The sequence below is a fragment of the Anas acuta genome, chromosome 4 (genome assembly GCF_963932015.1).
Source record: "Anas acuta chromosome 4, bAnaAcu1.1, whole genome shotgun sequence".
NCBI lineage: Eukaryota > Metazoa > Chordata > Aves > Anseriformes > Anatidae > Anas > Anas acuta.
This window is the reverse complement of record NC_088982.1, coordinates 73,715,114-73,742,936: the sequence shown is the minus strand read 5'-3', so window position 1 is coordinate 73,742,936 and position 27,823 is coordinate 73,715,114. Positions and strand designations below refer to the sequence as shown.

The window sequence follows — 27,823 nt, the reverse complement described above, 5'->3', positions numbered from 1 at the left end:
TTTTTCCTAGGAATTTTTCGTTGCTACTAATGCAGGTGAGAGGGGAATCAGCACTGTAGATGATGGGTTGTCCCAGGTCACAATTGTTGACAAGTGAGACTAAAATATTAGCTTTATTCTTAGGGAGGAACAGGATATTTAGATATTGGCAACCTGGAACCCTGTTGACACTGAGAGCAGAGCACTGCTACACAGTGAGTGGAAAAGCTCTTCTTAATTCTTTAGATAACTGTTTTGACAAGTGGGAATTAAGTTATTTTTTCTGTAGTTGTAAAAATAGTTCTAAATGAGAGATCGGCTGTTTCATGACAGAAAAGGAAGTTAATGGTGTATCTGTCAATGTGACAGTAGACTGATACAGAGGCTTTCTTGCACAGAGGGTAGAAGAAGTTGGTCTACCTGTATACCATGCTTCTGCAGGGCATGTTATGTTAGCAGCGTGACTGTTCAAATGTGAACTACCAGTGCTGGCAGTGCCAACTGCACAGAACCTTGAAGATGGGAGGCATGAATAGGAAAATCACACACTTATATAACCTGCAAAGCTGTCAGTAACACGTCATGAGACTTGTATTCCATCTGCAGTGTATATCCCAAGAAAATCCATTATGTACCCAACATTTTCAGATTTGAATTACAGCTGCCTCACATTTCCTGCTTCATTAGGTAGTTAATAGTGCTACAACCACTGTTAATGTTTAAATGTAGATGTTCATGCTAATTTTGTTACCAAATTTAGGTAACAATCTAGGTGTGGTGTATTAATAGCATAATATATATCATCACGTCTTAAGAAAGCAGACAATCTGGCATTTATTCTGTTCATTCTGTGACTTCAGAAACATGCACGCTTCTTATCCACTTTGTTCTGCAAAATAAACTTCTCCAAAATCACTATAAAAAGGTGCAGATAGAATTAAAACAGATTAAACAACAATCTGCTGCTTTGCTATGAGGCAGGAAAAGTATTAGGTGGAAATTATTCTGGTAAAGCTACGTGATGGAAACATAATGGTATTGCTACAGCTGGTACTTAGCCTACCAGCTGTTTTGTTTAAATCATTTACAGGTAAGAAATTCAGAGCTTGCCAAAGTCCTAGAAGGCAAAATACCAGAAATTAACCTAGTATCTGAACACGCACCAGACTTGCTTATATTTTTTCCTTCTTAAGCTTCAAAATAACTTTGTCCCAATAACCATCATATTTAACTCAGTTAAATAACTAACTTCAGTGACCAAACAAATTGTAAAGTCCCTGTAACCTTACCTGTCCTCAAGTAAGTTTTTAAAATGTCAGGTTCTGGTGTAATATGATTTTATAAATGGCCATGATAGTCTGCATTTTCTGTAGCTTTCCATTTAGTAGGAATCTGCAGTCCTGTGTCCTGAGAAAGTTCAGGGAACGGAGAGATTATTGTCTACCAAGAATAGGATTAATTCAAGAAAAGTAAAAAGAACTTAAGTAAGTGCTGACAGAAGGCATCAGTAACATGATTGGGGGAAAAAACTGCTCATGTGACTAACAGAAGACACATTTGAGTTAAAATAATTTTGAAATGGAATTTTCTTGGGGGTAGCTCTAATGATCTGTTTTAGACTACTGGGAACATAAATAAAAAAAGAATTATTGGGGTGTGTACATTTGGCAGATTTACACTCATCAGAAAAAAAGATTGGAAAGTAGTGTCTATAAACATCTGTATTCATGTCATAATGCATAACTTTCACTAGCAGTGAGCAATAGTAAAAAAATCAGTGGAAGTTAGTACTACCCTGGTATTAATACTGCTCTGCAGGTGTTTGGGGTGAACAACATGGGAGGTACAGAAAGAACGATACAGGCTCAAGCAGTTATGATTTTTAAATGCCATCACAGGAGCATTCAGGTCAGTGGCTGTTTTCAAAGGCAAATTTGAGAATGTAAAAGGAAAAAGTTATACGGTGAACTCAGAGTAGAAGACAGGACTAAGGACATCAAAGGCATGTGCAATTTCTTTATGACAAAAGTGTCTGGAAAATGAGGAGGGCTTCAAAGTTTACCTGGATGAATCATACCTGACCTTTGTTTCATGACAACACAGTGGTAAGAAGGTGGGAGCTAAAATAGACTACAGTGTTATCTCCATGTATTACAGAACTGAATTCACTCTGTGTTTGTTGCAAAGTAGCAATTACTATAATTGCACACATATAATTAAAAAAATAGAAAAATATTGATTTCTTAGCTTCATAGATTTTAATCGGCTGTCACAGACATCAGAAAGATGTGAGGTAAATGTGGTGTGATGAGGAAGGATTATCATGTAATTAAAAGAAAGTCCCGGAAAGTAAAACATCTAATAGCTGCTTGGAGTATTCAGGAATATAATTTTAAAGATAACATAGTTTTCCTATGAGTAAAATAGCCAAATACCACATTTCATAGAATTATTTTTCAGGAATTATTACCACAACACATCTCATAGCTTTTAAAACTTACTTAAATATTTAAAAGGAATAAGACAGAGAATTGAGGATTATTATTGATTTTCCATTGTAAAAAAAAAAAAAAGATTTCTGATCATATTAGGGTAATTAGTTAGAAGTATAATTTAAATTTAAAAAATCACAGTGTCAAAGCTTATTACTGTTTCAGTTATCAAGACTTCAAATGTTATTTATTGAGTTGGGAGCCAGATTCCATGATTAATTTAACATGTTGTGAAACTGTAGTGCACTATCTTGTAACTGCACTTGATACAGCTTTGTTCTGAGACTGTAGATGGTTTGTCAATAAAAATAAACATTTCCAACATATGACACAGTGCAAGTATTAGAGAGCATCTTTAGAAATAATTAACTACACATAAATAAAAGGAAGCTACTTACTGCATATAAGATTTAAATAGTCAATACATTTATTTTGTTGGATTTTTTTTTTGTCAGTGTAAACTAGAAAAATGATTTGTGGGGATGATTTTTCAGAATTTTGCCTCCATGCCTAATGAGTTAAATTTTCATTAGGCAAATAGTAGGCTTGAAGGGTTTTCAGAAGGCAGAAGACAGTCAGTAGCCTTAAAAACCCTTCCAAACCATCTATGGTTCAATCAGAGTGAATCATTATAATCAACCGGCACTAGGAACGAGGTGTTACTCACAAGATGACAACTCAAATATCATATTCAAAATCAAAGTTTAAGGTATTTTAGACTACAAGAGGTTGGCTGAGGTATAAACTCTGATCTTACATGCACTAAATTTTGATAGAGTTGTTGAAAAATAAGGCCCCGAAGCATGCTTGTCATTGAAGGTTCTAGGTGTTTTTCATGTACATTTAAGATTCAATCTGTCATTTGTCACACATTTGCTTTTTTTTCTTCACAGAAATTTAGTTTCTTGGATTATTTGTGGAATAAATTATAAGAGAAATTATCAGCAGAGAATTCTCAAGCGTTGGTGTGAATAGAATGATTCTGTACAACATTTGGTGACACTTGTTGTGTTCTTCTCTGCTTCTACGGTAGTAGTGCACGATGTAAAGTTGAGTGATATATCTGCTACATCCATATAACCAGAGTTCATTATACAACACAGAGAAAATCTGTAGTCTCTTCCACTGTTTTTTTTCCCCCCTCCAAATTTTGCTCATCTTCAGAGTACAGAAATAGTATTAGTGGCTGTATGCTTTTCATCTGATTGCTGTTTGCTGGTACCATATTCTGATAAGAAATTAAGGTAGGTCCTCCCATATTGTGTTATTCAGTTTCAGAAAGCCAATGTCACCTTGGTAAGGACTGTTCTGTATTAAAATGGTCGCATAATGGGTAGGATTTGTCTCCTCAGGTTTGGACTTCCACTGTGTAGTTATCTATATTTGAGCTAGTTGTCTAGGCTCCCTTTATAGTCAACGCAAATAGGTCAGATGAGTCACACTTATCTTAGACATCTATTTTAGGGTGAAATGGATTGTGCCCTGAAAGTGCTTTTTTCTTCCCATTGACTATAAGGGAGGGGAGTTGAGAGAACAAAATTGCTTGTCTGTATTTATACTTGTCTGAAATGTTGTGAGCTTAATGCAGTATGATGTGTACAAAGATATGCAGCTGAGAGTACAGAGTTGAAAAGTTTGGATGATTTTATCCTTGAGAAACAACATGTGGGCAAGAAGCAGAATCATTTTAATCGTCATCAAGTTCACATGCTAATTTATAAACCAGCTACCTCATTCTTTTGAAAAGGTACTTTCCTCCTTCACAGAGATTTCATCGCCATCAGTTTTAGAGAAAACATTTAGTAAGGAGCATGCAGTTCCCTGATTTGGGTGTTAAGGAAAGATGGGGGTGATTGGTCTTTGCTATGGATTTCACAGGCCCTCTTGAAGGTGCTGTCTGCACTGTGTTCATTTGATGAGAAACTGTCTTCTGAAAGATCAAAAATATAGCTTTATTTTTATGCTTTGCCTATATAATGGCTGTTCCTAGGGTTATTTTGTGTTAAAAGAAATACTCCAAGGAGTATTCGTGTAAAATCAGTGGGGGTTAATTGATAACCATACCAATACTGTAATAAGGTAGTCAATCATGTAGAGTATTAATGAAAGTAGAAAGAAACTCCATTATCTTAATGAAGCATAAAGACTTGAAAAAAAAATACTTTTCCAGAACAAACATACTGGTGTTAGTTTTGAACAATTAAATGGGTAAAATGCTCATCAGTTACCAAGGTTTCTTTTCCATGTTTCACCAAACATGTAGTTTCTGGTATATGTATTTTGAAGACTTCATTTGCACATATCTACAGCTCACTGCTATTCTACACCTTCTCTCCACAATTAAAATACCACAAATATTTGTCATTCATGTGTGATTCTTGTAGAGTGAATTTACTGACATTGTTTGGGGCTATGGGAAGGGAAAAAAGCCCACTTTATTTCAAGAATAAGGTCTTGCGTTTGGTTTTTAAACTTTTTTGTTCTGTGGTACTTTATTTCACAAGCTAGGGGATTGCACCGTGTAGGATTAAGGCATTTATAGTGTTATTAAGGCATTTATAGTGTTAGATGCTTTTTGAATAAATGTTTTTTATACTTATTGTGTGTTCTTTAGATATTGGTGTTAATGGTGTTCTTTAATTATGACAGATTATCCCTACCCTGTAGTTGAGAGAGAGAAAAAAATAGTTAAATACGCCTAGAGGTTCATAACCCATTTAAAGTCAAATTATGTACAACAGCACTGCTGCAGAAATAATTTTAGTCAATGTTAGAATATGTTCTCTTCTGTTCTTTTCCTATTATTTGATCTTTTTATAACTGTTCTTCATAATATTTTTGTTTGAACTGCCTTTGTATTAGTCATGTACCTACTCACTTGCCAAAGCAGGGGTCATGCTTTTTTTATTTTGAACCATTAATACCTTATGACTTTCACACACTTTCCCTACAGGGGAAAAGGTTATATTTAGAGAGCAGGTCCAAAATCTTTTCTTTAATGGATTTACTTCACCCATATTCTGAGCAAAGGATATAAAAGCTACCAACCTTTCCACAGAAGTTTGCCATTTTTTGCTAGCTTTCTGGTACACAATCTGCATTTTTTTTCATGATTCGTTTTTAGGGAAATGGCTCTGTACCTTCTGACTTCTTTTAATAACGTGTTTCCTCACACCTTGGTTATTTTAAAAACATTGAATTTGTTTTTGCTAAGGAATCTTTCCCTTACAGAGATTGTGTAGTTTTATGTCATAGAAAACCATTGCCAGACACTATAGAACTGTTACATAACATAAGGCTAAATATGGCCCTTGCACTCTGAACATGTGATGATAATTAAGCACTTTTCCTAAAAAAGCACCATTTAAAACCATCATCATTGCACCTGAACTAAAGGATTATTTTTATGGCTTAGGAGATGCAACACTGGACTGGTGATTTCATTATGCTTACAGAATACTTCCTTTCATTGGGTGCTTTGATGCAGTTCACTGACAGCATGGATGAGCTTATATCTTTGCAGCTAGTAAGTGAGTTTGACCCAAAGCATATCACTCTGTGGAAACAGCCATTTGAAAACTACCCCTGTAGTAACTATGCTTACATCTAGTTCGTTTCAGATTTCATTTTGCCCCTTTTGTTTTAAAAAGGTGCGATGAGAGTTGTAGTTGTGCCGCTGGGGTTCTTGTTTAGTTCTGTTGACACCAGTCTGTCCTTAGCATGGAATTAGTGCTAGCAAATATTACGGTCTTATCCTGCATACAAAGTCAGTGCTACCTGAGGTATAACAAATAGGGGATTCTTTAATTAAAAATCTGAACATGAAGAAAAAGTTGTAGGACTCTGTGGAACTGTAACACACACAGCTTGTAATGCCAGCGAAGCTATGCCGTGTGGTTTTGTCTGAGTATCTCATCGCACTGAGAGAGCGTACTGATCTCTGACCTGCTTTAACCTAAGTTGAGGTACTTTAATTAGGGAATTTGTACTGCACATTAAAAAGTATAGTAGCATCAAAGCACCACTGTACATCAAACAACGTAGTTCTCCTAGACTTCTGAACAAGCTAAGTTTATTAGATTTTAAAAAATAATAATCAAATGAAAACAGTGATCGTGGGTGACAGTTACTTGGCAGATGGGAGCTGGCCAGATGCCCATTCCCTGCTGCCTTGTTTGTTCGCTTGTCCTTGAGTAGTTTGTAGCTTGTTTAGATGGGAAAAAAATGGAGGTTTGAAAAAGCATACATTATACAGAGTCCATCAATTTTATAATTAAAATTTGGTAATTTTCTTCCCACTTTAATAGGTGGTAATTATTTCGGTCCTACCAATATCCATTTCACCTCCCTTCATCTCCAGTGCCCTCCAGTTTCTTCCCTTGCACTAAGAAAAAAAGCATTTGATTTGCTTCACATGTTCACCAAGCAACAGCTGAATTTTCTTCCTCCTCCTCTCTTCATGGTTTCCAGTCTCCTTCCAATTTTCTGCTAGTAGGTATTCCAGTTCTCCCCATTTCCCTGCCCTTCCTGTCTCTCTCTTCTTTCCTCCCAGGCAAAACTTCAGCTTCCTAAACATATTTATAGGCTAAAATACATTTGCTCTGTATTTGTACTGTCTCTCTCTGCCCACTCACATACCTACGCAAAAAGTATAAAATTTCATATTGCCTTCTTCTTGGCCATTCCTGCTTTCCGATGAGAAATGCTGAGAATGAGGGGGATTTTGCACAGAGGGTAAATCCTTTTGGAACTCCAGTTTTTGAATTGCACTGCCCCTTTGGCTTTTAGTCACTTTCTGCCTATGAGATTGCATAGCGTACCACTGAATAAGAAGAAATCTGATTTTCTTGGGCTGCTTATATACAAGTGTAATCGTCTATGTGTTACTGAAAGGAAAGCGTAGCATAGTTGCTTTCACATAGACTTTCATGTGGTGGTTGGAATTTTGTAGAAAGCTTGAGAGATGTGTTGGAAGGCAAATGACTTGGCAGCATTGTTCTGCTTCTGACAGTCCCCATTGTGAACTGCAAAGTTTTCCACAAGTACTGGAAGAACTGACGCTAGTGCTGGAGTTGGTCGGTGGTTGATTTGAGCCAATGATGCTGCCTTTAATCTCATTTACGTATTTTGCCAGCGTGTAGAGCTTCCTGTTGGATGTTCTTCATACTCCATGGATCAGTCAGCAGACTAAGCTCTACTAACTGTTAGTACTGCCCAGAGAAACTGTGCTGGAACCTATTCTGTAATATTAGGTGGCTCCTATAAGAAAACCTCATGAAAACGTATTCTACTGCAATTGAATTTTGGGATAAACAACAGAATAAAAGCAATTTGGCAATATGGTTCCATTTTTCCTTTCTTGGGTTGATGTTGAATTAAATCTTGTAATTCAGTACATCGAATATATGTTTTAAAATACATTTTGGTTGACCCAAAATATTTTTAAATGTATGTTTGCAAAGATTTCTCTGCACATTCAGATTGAAATCAAGGCTCAAAATCTCAGAAAGTCGCAGCAAGGAACTTATGTCATTCATAGAGTCACAGAACCTTTAAGGTTGCATTCCCGTGGCTTTAACTCTTACTACCAAAGGCACAAGCAGGTGCTAGTGAATGAATTTATGTAACTAAATCGAGTTGTTGCACACCATTCATTTAAAAATAATAATAATAAACAAATAATTAATCAGCCTCTCAGTTTATTTCACAGAATGCTATCTATATATTCAGATGTTCCCTGTCGTTTGCTGTTCCCTGTCAGAGCATGTGTCACATGCAAATTAACTGGGGACTTCTCATGATAGCACTTGGAAAAGAAATGATTGAGGTTAGTCAAAAAGGAAATACTGCCAATTGTCACTAGCCAAGTGAAGTGAAATCACAAGATGGCCATCTGGTTTTGTCTCTTGCATGTGGAAATTACAGTACCTTTACAACCACTTTCATTGCTTACACTGGTCTAACAGTTACCCAATAACACAATCTCAGGATTCTGTAGCAGCTCATCAGAAATTTTACCTCATTTTCCACTGTCTGATTTAATAATGTGTGATTTTCTAATCTCTGATTGGAATGTGTTACCAGGTTATTTAATCCGATCCTTCAGTTGAGTTACGTGCATATGAGATGTAGCATGTAAAACTTGTGATCCCCCCCTGCATGCAGTCTGCATGTTCTGGCTTTCGTTTTTTTCATTTTTCAGCCTCTCTGAACACTGCACCATTGTTTCTTAGCCAACCATCCTACCACTTGGCTTGTGCTGACAATGCAACACAAGGTCCACAGTTTCTTCTGTGTTGTTTGAGTGTAAGATGGTAGAGCCATTGCTGATCTACAGTCAAAAAGATCTCTTTATTAAAATTCTTTGTTGTTTCTACAATATTTGTGAAAAAATAATGTGATTTGTACACTAAATATGCTTCCCCAGCATGCTCTCTGGTAATCAAAAACTACTCACAAAAACTCTTACTGGACTTTTATATCCAGTTATTCCCCATTACTTCATTCCTTTCTGGCTTCCTTTTGATGCTTTCTATCTGAAAGCATTAGGTGTGCACCTAAATGCAGAATGGCAGAGCATAAAAGGAATTACGAGGGTCCAACACCATGGTGCCAGTTCTTGCAGTACAGCACTGGAGGTTTACATTCTGGCTATGCTCCCCCACATTTTCTTTTTGAAGAAGAATGAGAACTGCCTCAGCACTTAGGACTTGACAAGTGTGTGTGTGAATTGTCTAATCCATGTGTAGGAGTGTGCAGGACAATTAAAGCTATTGCTTGTATGAGATCTACTAAAGCCTGGTTGCCAACATTTTAATTTCCTTTTTATTTCAAGCTTAGTCTTCCAAATTGATTTTCTAGGTTTAATGAATAGTTGAACATATGTTAAATCCTTGAAAATGTACCAGTAAAATCTCTCTCCCTTACCTCCTTAGCATTAAACTCATAAAAATCTGTATTGAGAGCAGTGCCACTCTGGTTGAACTTTATCATTGTAAGGTTGAAGTTTTCAAATTACAAATGTGCAGTACAAAAATATAAACCTCATTTCCTAGGAAAAAAAAAAAAAAGCAAATTTTAAGTCAGTTTTCAAAGTGAAGTCAGTGAGGTTTTCCATCTTCTGAAAGTCTCGGTACTTAGCCCTCATAAAGTAACTGGTGCTACCAATGATCATACCACGTGCAGGATTCAGGATTTTTTTATTTTATTTTGTTTTGTTTTGTTTTGTTTTGTTTTGTTTTGTTTTGTTTTGTTTTATTTTTTACTTTGCACTGTTGTAGTGTAAGTCGTATCAAAATTAGCAAATGACCTGTGGTCTTTTCTTGACTGATGGATCAAGGAGAAACTGTTTCATAGACTTTGAAATCGAGGCATTTGCAAACTGTTGGAAGTTTGAATATTCTTACTGGAAAAATATGAATTCTGCTTGTTGTTAACAATGTTTTATTCTTCTGTTCCTATTTAGCTTTTATTAGTATTAGTTAGCAGTTATACTGTAATAGCTCCAAATGATTTGATTGAGGTTTGTTGTAATGTAAATGTTACACATTTTGCAAGCAAAAGATAGTCACAGTCACAGAAGTCTAGAGTTGAGAGACACTGTATTGTAATTAGACTTGTGTGGGTGTGTAGGCATTATATGTAATCCATGAGCTTTGCACCAGGGGATCTTGATTATAGGCTTAGGGCCTGAATTCCTCTTTGGCCAAATGTGTACATTTAAGCAAAGTGAACACCAGGTGTTACAAAGATTTCTGAAAATCAGCATTATATGCTTACCAGCTAAAGGCCCATCTGCAAGTAAAACATTAGACCATCACTTGTAAAACAATCATCCAAAGAAAAGAGCTGGAGATTTGGGTTTGGTTTGGTTTGGTTTTTTAAACAGAAGATCCTTCAGTGACAGAAAGAAGATTAAATCCATAGATTAAATCCATGGCAGGAAAGGGGACTGATCTTGACTGTTTAATTTCTTTGTGAATACTGAAGGCAAAATAAGGTATCGTAGTAATATAACATAGTGTCCTTTGATCATAGACAGTTGTAATAGAAAAGACAGTTGTACCAGCTGAAGAATGACAGTACCTTTATTACAGCTGTTGTTCTGACAGCTTCTCAGCTGTCACCTTCCACTTTACTTTCCATTTTAAGAGTTGTGTTTGTATCTCTCTCTAGCTCGTAAGCAGGAGATTATCAAGGTTACCGAGCAGTTGATTGAAGCTATCAACAACGGGGACTTTGAAGCTTACACGTAAGTGTTCTCATTTTGGAGAGACCGAGGAGAGTGGATGTACAGTTCAAAATGTATATGTAAATAAGCAAATGCAAGTGTGTATGTTTGCGTTTATGTATTGCTGAAGATTATTCTCAAATACCCTCAGGAAACATAGGAGTTGTTCGTTGCCACCTTGTCTTAGCTTTACACTAGCCTGGATGCCAGTTTCAGAGGAGGTGCTGGTGTAAATCTGAGGTACTGCTGTGCTGGGACAGGATCATCATACTGACACAAAACATGCAGTAGCCTATCTTGGTATATGAAAGTAAAGTCACGTTTTTGGTATTCAATCCAGAAAACACAGTGGAAACCTATTTTAACAGAAAAATTGCAGTGTTTGTAGAGACTGATAGTAGCTAGAATCCCATGTGTACTTTAAGGCATGAAAGATCATGTGGGATTCAGGCTCTACCAGTCTCTACTGAGCACTGTGCATTTCTGTGCAAGAATTTGCTGAGGGAAAGGTGACTGGCTTTCTTGGCTTTTCTGTGCTAAGACACAATTTCATCACTGCTTCTCCACTCCTGCTAACTCAAAGAAAAAGCAAAGGAAAACACTTCTCATCATTGCATTGGGTCTCCTTTGTTTCTCTGGGTGGATTCTGCCGTGTTGATGCACAAGCCACACAGGTCAACAGTGACGTTGCTCTTCCCATTTAAAGATTTGCCAACACTTTGGTGTGATCACACTAAAACCTGTATTGTACAAATGTCAAGTAGAAACTTATTTTGAATTCTTGTCTAAGTTTTATTAGATTAAAAACATCTAAAATCTTACCTAAACAATGGTGTGAGACATGAAAAATAATTTTTGGATCGCACAGAGGCAGTTTCCAGAGTCACAAGTGAAAACTTGTGATATAGCGTCATAGGATTGCCTTTGTGGCTATCTTTGGCAATCTTTCTTTTGGTCAAATAGTGACTGATGTGAAATCTAGTAGCCCTGAAGTGAGCTTGCCAAATTTTCTGATTTAGATGAAACCAGAACTCCATTAATGCTCACCATTTAAATTATGTTCTTTTCCAATATAATGTCATAGGTAAGTAAGTTTCCAATCGGAATAAAGGAAACATTTAGAAAGTTCAGTCCAGCATTGTTCTACATAACTGCATGTGTTTATTACAGAATTTCCTCTTTTCCACAGAAAAATCTGCGATCCAGGCCTTACGTCTTTCGAACCTGAAGCTTTGGGTAATCTAGTAGAAGGGATGGACTTTCACCGTTTTTACTTTGAAAATGGTAAACATTCCTTTTTCATCTCTGTATATCTTCATCTGTCCCTTGTGAATGTATTTCTCCAGTCTAAGCAGCATTTTTGTTTAGGAGTTGATTGATTGCAGGGGAAGGAGACATTGTTTTTTTTCTTTTGGAGTTTGGCTATGTATGATTTTTTTGTTTGTTTCTGCTGCACTCATTCATATGTCATGTAGCACCTTGGAAAGTGGAAGAAAATTTCAGGTATTTGGAGAGAGAAAATTAAGGTGTATAAAATAAATATGTAATAAAATAGTAACATAAATTAAGTAATTCTTATATAATTCTTGTAATTTTTTTTCCATTACAAAAAAGAGTACATCATGCTATGCTGCAAGTATACTTAAAAGGAAAATCACTAAATTGTGATTAGAGAGTGAGTGCAAGTAAAAATCAACACTTACAGTGAGTTTATAATGACTGCTACTATGTGCTGTTTTGGGGAAGATGTTGCTCAGTCTGTACTGCTGAGGATCTGATCAGTAGACCGTCTGAATGAGACAGGGCGCCTTGTGTGGCCACGCACACTGAAATACCTGGTGGCAGCTTGCATCTCATACCAGAGTCTCCAAACACTTGTATAGAACATGTCACCTGGAGGGTGGTTGTGCTGAAATATGACCAGGAACACAATTGGGCATTTTCAATAAAGATTGCAGATTAGAAATATGACATATCAAATTACTCAGTTGTTATTGTAAGCAGGTTTTAAAAAGGTATTTAAAAAGGTAGAAGTTATTGCTACAAGCATTAAGAAACTAATTATTGAGGTTCTTCCAACAAACTTATTGCCAGATCAAGGAGAAGGAAGTTACATATAATAGTATATCAATCACTATAAAATGCTGCTATTTAAGGTGCCTTAGAATTGGTCATGGTCAAATAATTCTGCATGGACGGTTACGGAAACTTGTCTGGCCCCTACTTGGATAAATAAGACATACTCTGAAACATTTGATGTTTTCTCATAGAGGAGAGAGGAGAGCATACGTTATGCTGTGACTGTGCCCATTTCTACAAATGTGTTTGAGCTGGCTGTCAGTAATGATTAACAGTAAACAGAGATTATTGCCTTGTACCTGCTAAGCTTGATGGTTTGATTTTGTATGATGGAGTGAGATGAGTTATTCTGGCTTACATAGAGAAAATTTAATTTGTCCTGTTTGTGTGTCGTGTATATTTGTTTCCTAGCATTATCCAAAAGTAATAAGCCAATCCACACCATTATCCTCAATCCTCATGTCCACCTTGTGGGTGACGATGCTGCTTGCATTGCGTACATACGGCTCACGCAGTACATGGATGGAAGTGGGATGCCAAAGACAATGCAGTCAGAGGAAACACGGGTCTGGCACCGTCGTGATGGGAAATGGCAGAATGTTCACTTTCACCGTTCAGGGTCACCAACAGTACCCATCAAGTAAGAAACAATTCAGACCACAAGCTTAAACTATGTATATCAGACCAGATAGTCTAATAGCTGCTTTTGGCCTTAAAACTATGAAACTGTCCTCTTAATAGTGGAATTTTTTGTGGTTATTTATGCAGTGTGTATTATATTCAGTAGTATGCCTGTAGTATTTGTGCAAATATTTTTTTTAAAAAATTATGCTTTGTTGTTGTTATTTTCAACTGTGATGCCCACTGATCCAGCTCTGTCCCTGAGCTGAGAGGTTGAAGAGAAAAGTGATTTAATACAGATAAGGCCTGACACAAGTCGCACAAAATAGGACTATAAAACTTGAAATAGGATTTTAGGAAAACCTGGACTGAAAAAAAATGATAGGATACATAGAGGTGTTAGAGCTGACGGGAAATTTTCAAGGAAAAACAGTGTCTGTTTTCTGAAAAACTGAAATTTGAATAACATTTTTCTGTGATTCCCAACCACCTCTATTCACTCAGGCCTAGCTATATTCTTTGCAAGTTGATTTTGAGCCAGCTTATGTATTTCCTTTGTAAATTAAGTCGCACAAGTACCTATCGCTGTCTTACCTCTTTTCCTACGCTCCCTTTGCTTGACTGCTGAACAGTCATTATCTGATAGTCTAAACCTGTGTGGGTAAGCCTGAAATCTCTCCTGTCGTCATTTATCTGTTTTCTTTCATTCGGACATCTCTGATTGCCCTCTTATACCCTCAGAGTCATGCTGTGACTCAGTGAGCACAAAGCTGAATTTCTTGCACCAGATTTCAGCAGAGTAAATTACAGCACGCTCACAGTTGCAGTAATGAAATAGGGAGTCATGGTTTCTTCAAGAGGTTCTGCTCAAGTTCTTTTCCTTTTTTCTGCTTTCAGTCTTCACTAATCTACCCTGTCTCTTGGAGCCCAAGCTTGTTGACTTCTTTAAGTAGACACACTTATATTAGACCATTTCTCAATTAGGTAGCACTGACATAGGTATTAGCTTGCTTAGGTGCAAGCCTTCTGTATAAGATGTAATTACATTTATATGGGGTGTCTTAATGTGGATAATGGCTGCATTTGCCAGTGTGGATGATAAGAGCTTAGATTTCAACTTTCTAACCTCAGTTTGTCCCATAACTTACTTCTTGCAGCATAATCCTCCTAAATGAAATCATATTCAATTAAGTAAGGAACACAAAATCATAGACTATCCCAAGTTGGAAGGGACCCACAATGATCATTGAGTCCAACTTATGGCTCCACACAGGACTACCTAAATATGATAGAACAAAGTATTAAACTTCATTGAGGATGAAATGTGTATGTATATATATATTTATATATGCACACACACACATATATATATATTTAGGAAAAATGTAATTTGGTTACCTAGCAATAGCTATTGTATTTTATTTAAAAATGAGAAACCAATGAGAGCAGGAACCGTGTCATCCTGGTTTTCACATCCCAGCTGCACTGCCAGTGTTTAAACAGATAATATTGATAGAGTAGTTATATTTTCCTGAAATGAAGTATTACAGATTTTTTTTATGTTTTTATAATGGACCTTTTTCTCAATGAATCTGACAGTAAAGTGTCTATCTGTCTACAGTAAGTCTGTAAGTGACTGATAGGAATTGGACTAGGGTATTATTTAATCTCCAAGATTAAAGAGAGTATTTGGAAGGTGGGGGAGGTATCTTTTTTCCTTTTTTTTTTTTTAGCTTTCTTAACCTAAACATATTGATAAGAGATAACCATTAAGAGAAAGAACAAGGTAACTTACCACACTTATTCTTAGACACCAAAACAAGAGGGCAACAAAATAGCCATCATATTGCAATTTTTGTGGAAGATTATGGAATTTGCTTAACAGTTCCTTAACAATAATATTCCTAATAATACTTTATGGAGCTACACTTCACATCTACATATTCTGCAGCGTGTCCTGTTTGAGTTTCAGTGTTTTAACAGGAGCCTCAGTACTTGTTCATGTAACGTGTAGCATGTATGATGGGCTGCTGCATCTTGTGACATGTACTGCTCCTGCAAGCACTCACCAAAGTTTGTTTCTCTGCAATATAAAGGGCATGTGCAGTGCATCTGGCTGCTGCAGAGTCTGCAAAATACAAATCTCATGGGAACACGGTTGCCCATACAGATCTGAGATACTCCTCACAGAAGCTGTGACAGTATTTCGGTTGGAAAAGAAGCTGAGACATGATCTTTTTGAGCCTGCACAGTTGTGTCTATGTCTGTGGGTGTTCTGAACCTGTTCTGAGGGTCAGACAGGAAATTTTAGGATTATGAGAATATATCCAAAACGAAAAGGCCACAAAAGAAGAGTAATGGCTCAACACCTTAGGGCATGACTAAGGCTTAAGGAGAGATGCTCTGAGATTGTAGTATAGCCTTAGAAAGATCCTATGTAGTGCTGGCAGCAATATCTTATAAATCCTTTACCTAACTCCCATCTTAAATTCAGAGAGGTGTTTGTTGTTTGTTTTTCTTTTTTTTTCTCAACTTGCTAATTATTACTGTCCTAAAATACCATTTCTCTGCTGGTTACTTTCCAGCCTTAAATTTCAGTCATACGCAATGTATTCCTGATTATTCTAATGTCATCATTGTTCTCCTACACTGGGTGGATAGATATGCAGACGAGGTATTTTATATAAAGGATGACTAGATCACTTCTCACCTCCTATTTTCATAGGGTAAATAAACAATAATGCCTTGGTTAGCTTTGATTGATAGGATCTCCATTTTCCTAGCTACCTTGATAGCTCTCCAATATGTCTTTTCTGGTTTGAGGTTTGGCTTTTCACTAGCTTGAGTCCTTCTGAAATACTGCATATAATTGTGGTCAGGGCTTTTATTTAACTTCACTATTTCTCTCTTTACCCTGCTGAGAGTGCCACGCCTGCTGTCTTCTGGCATGATTTTGCACTTTTGTTGTTTACGTCATATTAGTAGATGTGCCAGTCTTCTAAGACAGCCATGAATTTATCTGCAACTGGTATTTCCAACCAATGACTATATAGAAACTTTTCCTGAGCATTTAGCTTTGTACTTCCTGTTATTACATGTACTGTTTCTGAATTACCCAGACCTTAAGCTCATTTGGTTCTTCTCATACAAGACTCCTGTTTTCCTCAATATTTATAATGCCTTCCACCTATGTGTAAATGTATTACATGAGGTCAGTCCTGTTGCTTTTGCTTTGTTGTTGACAAAGATTACTGAATCTCCTCAGCTCCCCTTTCAGCTATCATTTTTCTTTTAGTTGTTTTACTTTGTATTCTTTCTTTAATCCCCATCTTCTCAAGTTTATCTGGTAGATTCCCACATAGCATCATGTCAGAACTTGCCATCCTGACTGTCTTGTCGACTGTCTTGAACTTCACATTTACTTTTACCTGTTACACCAGCAGCTCTGTTTTGGAAAACTATGTAACAAATTTAATTACAATATTGTTCCAGATGATCTGTCCTTTCTTTTCTTGCATTTGAAATTTATGCAGTCTACAACTGTTTATTTAATTATTACCAATACACAGTAGTTAATAATGGCACTTCTGTCATAAAAAAAATGTTACGCACAATTTCCAGTCAAGAATTTCAAATCTAATAAACTTGCAAAGGCAATTACAGCACCGATCTGCTTTTGCAAACATAGTATCCTAGATTATGTCAAATCAGTTGCTCTGTGGACAGTAGCTTACTTGTTTTCAGAACTACAGTAATAAGTACATAAATCTAAGGACCGTACTGAGCTCTCTGGTAGCTGTAGCTATATGGAGATATTTCTTGTAGCAGATAATTGACTTGGAGAAGAATCTGAGCACAAAAGTATATTCAGTTTATATATAAATTCTATTTTTTGCTGTGAGACAGTCCAAACAAGTTTGGGTTTCTGTCTTACCCATTGTTTTTCTCTGTTTGAGTGATCCGACTAGTGGTAGGAAATCTTTCTTTGTATTCAGTGTTCTTAAGAATTTGTGCTAGCATGTGTCTGCAGAACTGCCAGCATAACAAAGAGCAAACCTGCAAAGACAGTCAAAGAGCTGTTGGGCCTGAAACTGACTCCTAAACCTAAATTCAAACCTGTGATTCCCAGGCCTATATTTACTCACTTTATCACACATTGCACTTTCGTATACTATCATAAGTTAAATACCAAACAGCAAGAAACTTGAGTAAAGAGTTTGTTCTGTGTTTGTACAGTGCCTAGCACAGCGGGATCCCAATCATGACTTCAGCCCCTAGATGCTACGGTAATACAAACTATATTATAAGCTCAATTAGTTAACTACTTTCTTACACGTTCCTGAACTTTCTTTTTTTCTTTACATGTGGCTTTAGCATGTCTTGCATGTAAATGACATCTGACTCTTCTTTGTTACTCGGTTCAATTTTTGTGTGAGAATCTCACTCTGTGGCCATGACTGTAACGTACATGCTAAGGAAGTAAGTTTAACTGGAACAGAGATTCATATTTGAATTTTGCCCTTGCTCCTTTGAGAAGCTGATTAATTTCTACTTTGGCACCATCTCTGGCATGTTGTAAAGATTGAAATGTCTGTAAAGTGGTTTGAAAAATAAAAGAATGCTTTGCTTGAGCATTTGGGCTTTTTTTCCCCTTTTTTCCTTTGGTTTTCTTCGCAGTATTGTATTAAATGATCTGTAGAAGGATTTTTTTTAATAGTATTGGTTAACACTTGAGCATGTATTGTTAACTGGTGGTGATGTTACTGTAGTAATGGCAATCTTTTTTTTTTTTTTCTCCTTCCTCCTAGCTAAAAATATCAGCGGTGCCGCTCTTGCATTATCTGTACCCAACGCACCTGGTTGATTACCATCTTGGCCATCCTGTTCTCTTCATGCATGTTTCTGAGTGCATGAAGTTGTGAAGGTTCTTCATGTAACACATTTGTGATGCACCATTTTGCTGTGTATTCCATCTGTACACTGTTAACATTTCAATGAAGGTGATGTTCCATGCAAATAGAAAATAGCAAGGCATAAAAGACAAAAAAAAAAAGTTGATGTACAGCAGTAGATACAGGATACATTTGTCATCTTTTCTTCATTTATGCCAAGTTTTGACAGACAACTTTAAAAGCTATCCTGTTTATAAAAAAGAAAAGAAACAAAAAATACATTTTACCCTCTTTTTTTTTTAAGAACTGTTTTTTGACTCCTCCTTTTCCCCTGAGTCCCTGGATTTTGCTTTCGTTCTGGTAGGAATGGTTAGGATTTCCGCTGGCAGCTCTGTTACTGTAAAACAGATTTTTATTACAGCATGTAGATGGACGAAATCACTGATAAATGTGGAAGTGATAATATCTTGGCTCTGTCCCAGCTGAAGCCTTCTTAGTTTATTAGTCTATGTAAACTGGAAAAATCTCATCATTTGCTGGCTTGGCCACTGCAGAATTAACTGTCGATGTTCTGGCTAGTCAGCAGAAGTGGTTTTTTTTTCTTTTGAAGTCTTTACCTTTGCTTTCTTACTATGCTAAATGAAAATTTATATTAGATAATTAAGCAGAATTAAAAATTGTAAGGAACTAAGTGATGACTGAGAGGCAGGTTTTGAGGATTAAAATGAAAGCATAAAGAAAAATAGATTTTTATCACTTTTAGGATATATTGTAAATTTATTAAGGAGTCTTTAAAACATTTTAAAATTTTGTTTAAGCTATAGACCACTTCAGTGGTTAATATACTCTAGAAGTATTAGGCCTTAAAAGCTTAGTATGAAGAGTTTATTTACTTTCCAACGTTGCTGTTGCTTCTCTGGAAATGTATTATGACTACACCAGTTTTCTAGTAACTGTAACGCTTTTACCACAGATTTGTTTCTCCTTCCTCTTCCCCCTCAATCTGCTCTTTGTTTATTAAAATCATCAGACAGCGTACAGTATCAAGGACAACAATCTCTGCAGCATTACCAGCTTGTTTTGGCTCTTTATCCCTGGCTGCAAATGTCTGTACACTCTGAAGGGAATGCTCTCAGTGTCAGTTCAGAACACAAACTTTGTGACAGGGACTATTTTCGCTTCCTTTACGTGGCTGTGAAGTACATCCTGACAAGCATTTAGATTTGTTCCCTTCCATTTTTAATAGAAAAATGCAGGGATTGGTTATCTCTTTCTCATTTGTTTTATTACCAACAGGGCTAACTGTTTTCTGCAGCGCTGTATAGTGCATGGTATCTCAATCAATGTTCTTTTTAGCAGTGGAAAATTTACAACTCGACAGCCTGAAGTTTATAAGATGGGAAAGCTTCCTAATTTGTATAATTTCACCTTTCTGTGTTGATTACTAATCAAAAGCAGTTCTTAAACATTTTGATGTTGTTACTAGTGGATGTATGGTAGATGGATTTAAGCTTCTCTGATAATTATTACGTGATTTTAAACAATATATATTTAAAATAAGCATCTACAATAAATGTGTTGAGCCATATTAACCTGCCAATGGGATCTGTGAAAAAAAAAGTAATGGCCTCATTTTTTTCTCATTAATTTCTTTTTTTCTTTTTTTTTTCCTTTTTTTTTTTTTTTTTTTTGGTGAAGCGGCTATAAGTGGCATAACTGTATTTAAAATTAACAAATTAGTTGTAGGGTGTTTTTTTTTATACTTCTAACATAGCATGTGGTGTTGGCGTATTACCGTAGATCAAGTTTGTCTTCCACACCAAGATGGAAATTGTGATTTGTTCTCTCTACCACAATTGAATTATACACTTCTCTTCTGTCATTTGGAACACTGCAGTTTACCATGGGACACAGTGTACATATTTCTTGCCATAATGGTAAATGATTGATATATTTAAGGATTAATAAATTTGTGATTTCTGCTGACATTGTGCTTGCGTGTTAATTTCAGAATTAATTGTGGTTTTGCACTGGAAAATGTGGAGCATCTGTTTAAATTAAGAAGTCAGAGACACAGATACAGTCCTTACAAGCCAGATTTGCAATTTGAAAATACAAATGTTTGCTCTCATGATTTGTCTTTTGATTAGTTCTTAACTTCCTCCTCTGAGGGCCCAGTTATACACTGTTTACTTAGTACTTTGTTGATAGATTTTGCATGTACCTTGTGTTTGTAGGTCCGTATTTAGAAGTATTTTGGGTAGTTGCACATTTCTGTAGCTTTCTTACTGTTTTGTATACTCACTATGTAACACAAGATCCCGTAAAAGAGAAGTTATTGTATGCCTACAGTCGCAGACCTTAAAATGCAGTAAATACCATAAATAATTAGGATTTCAAATAATGTGTTAGTTTAAAAGCTTTCATATATTTCCATATCAGCCTGTTGTGATTTCTAGTCTCCTTAAACCTATCATGAGCCACAACTGAGAACAGCCCTTTTCTACCAGCAGAAAAGAGAGACAGAAGGGGTGGAGGAGAGGACACAACTTCCAGCTTCCCTGGGTTGTGAAACACGGAGCTGGATCATTTTTCTGGCTCTGTGCCTAGGGTAGCATAGTTGTGAGCCAGCCCTGTGGCAGTGGCTTTAATGTGACAGTCATCCAGGAGTAGTGCTTGTCGATGGAGCAGGAGAGTATTCCAGTGTAGGGGAAATGCCAGTGCTTCCCTTTTGGAGGCATTTTGCTATGTATCTGTATATATAAATAAATATAAATATATATATATAAATAAATAAAGTTATAGGAGACCTCAGAGGTTTGGAACATTTCGGTAAACCTCAGAGGAAGTAAAAGTGGTTTAGGCTGGGTGATTTTATATTTTTTTTTCATATCAGTTCTACCTACTTTGTCTACTTTTTTTTTTTTTTTTTTTCCCACTAAATGCTGTTCCAGAAATCAGACTGACTTCCATTTTAACTGTGTGCCTGCACTAAGCTGTTTGATAGCAGTGGATTCACTACTAATTTCAGGTATGTAGATAAGAAGAAGTGTGTAAAGCATAATAACTAGGAGAGGGGTGGTCGGAATAAATTTGCTAAATGTCAGATTGAGGATTTGGGGAGAATTGATTTTTATATTGTTCTGGATATCCTTTGTAGCACAAGAGTTTTAATATGCTGCCTCCTGGTGGTTTTCTTAACAATGTTTTCTATTTAGGAGAGCACAAGAAGATGCTATTTGTTCTGAACTCAATGCCTTCATGCAATGTAATGTGAGTAAGGAATACACAGTATTTCAGAGGTTAAAAATGCCCGTTTGCTTGATCTTGAATTTACACCGTATACATTCCTGAAGGAATCACATTGATTCCATTTCTTAAAAATGGGCTCCCAGGACACGGTTAAGAAAATATAGTCCTTATAGTCATACATATATAGTCATATAGTCTGTATAGTCCTGTGGTCATATATGAAACCCAGAGTTCATCGTTTTAAAGATAAACTTTACCATTTCTTCAGTGAGGTATTAATCTTTTGTAATGTGTCATCTCCATAGAAAGCATCCTTGCAGATGCTTTATTAATATAATTAATATTCTTGGGGAGGGGGGGATGGGGGATGGGGGATTCTTTCTTTTTAAATTTACAGTCATAATTTGTATGTAACTCATGTTAGGAAAAGACCATTAGTTGGATCAGTTCTCGGGCTAAAATATTAGCCCGAGAACGGATCCAAATTCCTTAAGGAGACTCAGCTTCTTTCTTCCTAATAAATAAAATACAGAGAAGGAGCTGTGGGTGAAATTCAGAAAGGATGCCGCAGGTTAAAGGTCCAGTGCTGCGAAGTCCACCTGCTAAATGTTTGTAAAGATAGCCACTGTAGCAGAGGCCTTACATGCCTGTACCAGGAGTATAGGGAGGTTGTGACGCCCATGAGAGGGGAGACTTGTCTATACTGAGGCCTATCTATGCCTAATATGAAAGGAATCCAGTGTATAGCAAACTAGAAGCCTTTCCTCTTTCCCCTCCCTCTCTTACACAGATACCTATGGCAGAGCAGAACAAACGGGAGTGTTGCAGGATCCACTTCCAAGACAGCATGCATGTAAAGTGAGGAGAAAGCAGCAATTCTGCATGCCTGTCCGCTCCAGAACAGCAGTGCGAGGCTGCTGATTTTCAGCATACTCCTGTCCAGGCTCTGAGCCCAGGGAAAAGGCACCAGAGAGAGTAAGTCTGGGGAAGAGGAGAACATCTCATCACACAGTGTGAGGGAAAAAGAACCAAGTGCAAAGAAGACAAGAGAAAACAGGATTTACAGGGTGAACAGATGGGAGAGCAGTTTATCTATATTTAAAGAAATGTCACATTCTTTCTCTAAAGATGTTGCCAGAACCCAGCTATGGGGCTGGACCTTCTTAGAAACTAATTTGGAATTTGTCCCATACGACTTTTTTGATTAATGCCCTCTAATTAGTTAGCAGAGTTAGATAGTTGAGTGTGGAAAATGGTTGGGACAAACTGTCTTTCCTAGGAGGTTACAATAGTAAGCGCTGAGTCTGTGTAGCCACAGAATATCCTCTGAAAAGTTGCATTAAATCACAGAATTTACCAGGAATCTGATTCACCTTTCATCAGTGAAAGGCTCTTGGAGCCTAGGTCTTATATTTTCTGTTCCCTGAACTCAGCCCATAGCAGAAAGTCACTGCCTCGAGTCAGGTCAGAAAAAACAGCAGCCAGCGTCACTAAGTTCCCTGCTCACTGTCAGGTATTGCCTTGTGTCCTAGCAAGCCAGTGCAGAAGGAGATGGGAGCAAAGTTGTAATAAACAGCCCACTGCATTGAGAGAGAGTTTGTGGCAAACAAAACAACCCTGAGCTGGGAAGGAAGAGTTCATTCCACTCTTTCACCACTCCTTTTCCCACCCTTCTCAGGCATTCAGGGTTGGCTCTCTGAGAAGACAGCTGCCCAGGACCGAGGCAGTGGCAGTCACAGATCGCTAAAGTAACACATGTAGTCAAGGGACCATGCGAGCAAACAATCAGCCTTAGAATGGAGGTAAGAGCACATGTTCCTGTGCCCAATGGCTCATTCTGTAAGTGAAGTTACTGCTGAATATTGGTACTTAAACAAAAGTGAAACCCTCAGTAAGGATGGAGACTACTCCCAGGTACACACCCCTGCGATGTTAAAGCAAGGCACTAACTTAAACATGATACAAAACTGTTGTCATATCCTGTGTCCTGGACGGGGGTAAGTACAAGAGCGAGAGACAAAAAGTTCAGCTCCAGGACGTCGTGGTAGAATTAAGAGTGCTTATAGTATCACTGAAGTATATTAACACATTGGTGAAAGATGTTCCTGGTCTACTGAGCTCTTGCCTCCCTTGCACAGCAGTTATTTTGGGGGCTTACCTAGGACAAAGCAACTGCAGAGATCAGATTTTGAAAGCTTATAGACATTGTGATTTTACCTTAGCTGCTGGTGATAGTACCTACATGCCCATTGTATATTACTGCCTCATTTCTAGTTGACACCTTGTTGATGTATGCACGCGTCTCCTGTGGTGACCTTGTGAACCTGGCAGCCACTACCTCAAGTACCCTGTACCACAGGATTCCCAAAGAAATCTCAGGATGCTCTGCCAGGTGGCAGATCTGCTAAAAGTTTTGTGGCAATCCCAGTATAAGCAAAAAGGCAGGAACCCCAGAGACTGGTGTAGGAAGTAGCTGATGACTGTGCTATGGTCACCTGCAAAGTGACAGAGGATATTAATGGGCATGGAGTGTTTCTCTAGTGGGTGTTGAAGAAACCGTGAATTGTGGCTTAAGTGAAAGAGATTGAACTGAGATTCATAAAACCCCAGTATAAGGGGTAGTAGACACAGGGTGATATTTCACATTTGCATTCTCCTTGATGCTGTCCCTGCAACTTGCCCTTCACCTGTCAACACTGTCCTGGTCTGACACTGTCAGTCCTACCCTGAGTACTCATGACTCTCCTCCTTTCTTACGATACCCGATTAATCCACCTACCCCTTAACCATCACAGTATCCTGTGATAACAGGATTCCCTTCCGGAATCTCTCTTTGCTAAGCCCCTTTGCAGTTGAGCTGTATTTCTTTCTGTTGTCAGAAAATCTGTCTTAAACTCAGTTTTCACCCTCTCACTGTACTGCTTGTGCCACCCTGTTTGTTTTCTGATGCTTGTAGGTGATGCCTCTGTCCCTCACTAACCTGAAACAGGGATTCATGAATTTGAGAGCTTACCATGTTTTCAGCATACTTAACTTGATTAAGTTCCTGGGGAAAAATGGGCATCTGAATATCTGCTGTCCAGCCTGAGCTAGAGTTTTAGCATGAGCTGTGAGCGTGGCTACTCTGCTATTCCACTGTGAGTGCTTCTCGGCATACACTGAAACAAAATTTTGTCTTTCTTGGACTCATCAAAAAACATGAAATGTAAGTACCACTGTAGGTGGGATAACAGCCAAGCAGCAATTTTGCAATCGCAAGTTGGAATGAAGCTCCTCTTCCTGAATCTTCCTCTTCCTTTTCCTGAATCGGTTTCCAGAGGCATTGCTAAGAGATGAAGCTTTTTATGTTTATTTTTCACTGGGTATGAATTCCTGTTAGAAGGGTTGCTTGGCAGAGCAGTTTGATCTCCACCTGGAGCACAGCAGCTTTTCCTTGGGATGCAGTTCATGGACTGCCAGTTCACAATGTTGAAAGTGCCTAAATGCTCACGTCCCCTTTGGTTTCAGAGGTCAAGTCTCCAGAATCACCGTGGTGTACTCAAATGTTGATGCTCATGTTGCACATGTGTTGTTGTTATTTTTCTACCTTTTCCCTAGGGACAATGCTATCTTAAAAGGTGCCTCCTCTCCTCACATCAGATACTTACTCATGCTTTTGATCACAGTTAAAAGCCAATTTTTTTCAAAGACTGTATTTTAACCCACTGGATAATGTCACGGTATAATGGTCATTATACCGATCTGGTTTCTCAAGGTTATTGGACAAGAAGCTGCATCAGCATAACAAAGGAGAATAAAAGAAAATAAGCTTTGGGTGGGAAAGGGATAGGATTCTTAAACCAGTTTTACCATGGAGAAGATGTTTGTGCAATTATTAAGTAACTGAACACGGTACATTTACCAACATACCAGTTTGCATTCAAGAGTCCAGAACAGGTGAACAATTTAACAAATTAACGTGTACATTTGCATATCTTCATGTAACGGTGATGAAAATAGAGGTGTGACTCCTCCCTCAGTTATTTACTCTCATCAAATCCAAGTTGTTGTTTCCCACGAGTAGGTTAATTCTTGTTTCCTACTGGTAAGTGTGAACAAAAATTTTTATATTACTTCCCACATATTTTCTTTTTAGTGGTTTGCTGTGCTTTGTTGTGTTTCTTTGGTTTTGTTTTTCTTAACCGTCCCTACAATACACATTAAAGGGGCTCTCTCTTACCAACAGTCATTCTGTGAATGTTTCATGCTGGACTATAAAGCCCTTTCTGGGGCGCTCTGGGTGCTTTCGTATTTTCACCTGGCAGTTGAGAAGGATCGATAGCTCTACGGTAGGTTTCTTCAAATTCACCTGGACTGTTTTTATAAGAGAGTGACAAGTTTGGTGCAAACAGAGGAGAGATGACTGTTACCTTTTCCAGTATGGGTGAGCATACATGACCCACAGAAGTGGAGTACTCCAGTTGTATAGCATTGTGCGTCTTTATTCTGATAGATTACTTTCGGCAACAGAATGGGGCACAGGGGAAGTGAGGGGAGAAATAGCTGGAATTTTGGAGTGTTTTCTTGAGAGTTCATGTTCATTCAAAACCCAAAGATGGTAGTCATTTTATGTTAATGTTTCTCAGTTTCTACTATGCAAGGATTTTTTTACCATTCATTTTTGATTTTAAGTACAGCATAATACTGGCATATTGCACGTCACTTTGTGGTGAGTCCAATAGCTGGTGGCCCATTTGTGTTACCTACAGTATTTACTGCAAGCAGATCAGCATCAGTACAAGTGAAATCAAGAGCTGGCTATAACGTAGGCTTACAGAAAACTTTACTGGTCTTTTAAAAACTACTTCATAGTAGGAAAAACAGGGCTAAGCTTACAAATAGACGTTCAACGTTACAGTATATAGTTGTGACAGTTCAGATGATTATGTAGTGGACTTAATAGTAAAAATATAGATGATCTTTTTCTTTGGGAGAAACTCTACACCAATATTTTTCTAATCTAAGAATGTGTGGTTTTGGACTGGCTCAAAAAACAGTCACTGGATGTCTCACAAGGATGGAAGGAGTATAGCACTCATCTCTTTTTTGAAAGCTTAATGTGATCCTACTCAAGGGCCATTGCAACGAGAAAAGGTGAGAATAAAACACAGCAGTAGATCTGAGAGCTGAAGCCAGCATTCATTCATCTCAGGGAGTGCCCAATCAACGGGATTACCAGATGTCATTGAGCAAAAGAGATCCAGCAGCCCTATGGATTGTACAGCGATGCCAGTAGCCCACCAGTGCTCAGCTGTCTGTTTTCTCAAGAGTGACTTGCCTCTACACAAGCAAAAACAAATGTTAGGCAACTGGGACATTCCCAGATTAAAAGTGTGACACTGATCGCCCACAGAAAACTAAACTCTACTAGAAGCCCTAATAAAGCATGTACATCCTTTTTTCGTCTCTGGAACCAAGTATATTTTGCTTTAAATATCCCCCAACATGCTAAGTGCTTCCAAGGTGGTGCTGTATCATTTTTACAACCTTTATGGAACTGAGTATCTTTGGAATTTGCCGTTCCATTGAACACGTATGACTGTATCTCCCTTTATTAAACATTTATTCATAATGGTAAAATGATGGTTTAAAAACACTGCTGGGAAAAGCGTGGTTCATGCTGCACAGCCTTCATGTGCAGCATCCTAAGTGTTGACATTGGTCAGTAAGATGGTTATAACAGCACTGAGTGACACAATGGGAGAAAAGGCTGCTCAGGAGGGCTCCTTAGATCAGCAAAGCAAATGTTTTTCCTCAGATACCTTATCTAAAACCAGGGAAAAACCATCTTTGCATACACCAGTCTCTGGGTTTCTCTTTCCCTTTTTTTGCATGCACACAAGAGAGGGGATGGAGACAGACACTTCATATCAGCAGCTCTGAAAATAACAACGGTACGCTTAGGACTACGAATAGAATCCCTGAACAAAACTTAGTAGAAGGTAAAACAAGGCCCTGTACTGGGTCTGGCTGGAATGTTAACTTTCCCGGCAGCAGCCCATACAGTGCTGTGCTCTGCACTTGTAGCTGGAACAGCAGTGTTATCACACCAGGGTTGTGTCTGCTGCTGAGCAGTGCTGGCACAGCATTGGGCCTCTCTCTAACCCTCCAAGGGGGTGGGCAAAAAGTGAGGAGAGAAACATCACTAGGGCAGCTGACCTAAACCAACCAAAGGGATATTCCATACCATGTGGTGTCACACTCAGCAATAAAAGGTGGAAACAGGAAGAAGAGGGGAG

The 27,823-nt window shown here is 37.7% G+C and overlaps 1 protein-coding gene and 1 long non-coding RNA gene across 39 annotated transcripts in view; both read left to right on the top strand.

Annotated features, from left to right (window-relative positions):
* Positions 1 to 20,279, top strand: part of CAMK2D (calcium/calmodulin dependent protein kinase II delta) — a 164,523-nt gene extending 144,244 nt beyond the window's left edge. For 31 of the 36 annotated variants that reach the window (XM_068682072.1, XM_068682069.1, XM_068682070.1 and 28 more), the window contains 5 exons: positions 10,647 to 10,722; positions 11,891 to 11,985; positions 13,192 to 13,420; positions 17,638 to 17,687; positions 18,210 to 20,279. In XM_068682072.1, coding sequence (XP_068538173.1) covers positions 10,647 to 10,722; positions 11,891 to 11,985; positions 13,192 to 13,420; positions 17,638 to 17,644 — 407 coding nt within the window. In that variant the 3' untranslated portion in view covers positions 17,645 to 17,687; positions 18,210 to 20,279. Of the gene's footprint in view, positions 1 to 10,646; positions 10,723 to 11,890; positions 11,986 to 13,191; positions 13,425 to 17,637; positions 17,688 to 18,209 lie in introns of those variants that run through there. The other 5 variants (XM_068682073.1, XM_068682086.1, XM_068682097.1 and 2 more) reach the window with 2 other exon arrangements.
* Positions 20,280 to 21,069: 790 nt separating this feature from the next.
* The window catches only part of LOC137856539 (uncharacterized), a 61,589-nt gene continuing 54,835 nt past the window's right edge, over positions 21,070 to 27,823 (top strand). Inside the window, exons 1-4 of one of the 3 annotated variants that reach the window (XR_011096570.1) lie at positions 21,070 to 21,324; positions 21,512 to 21,566; positions 22,336 to 22,520; positions 23,224 to 23,347. This is a non-coding gene — a long non-coding RNA (uncharacterized lncRNA). Of the gene's footprint in view, positions 21,325 to 21,511; positions 21,567 to 22,335; positions 22,521 to 23,223; positions 27,812 to 27,823 lie in introns of those variants that run through there. The other 2 variants (XR_011096569.1, XR_011096571.1) reach the window with 2 other exon arrangements.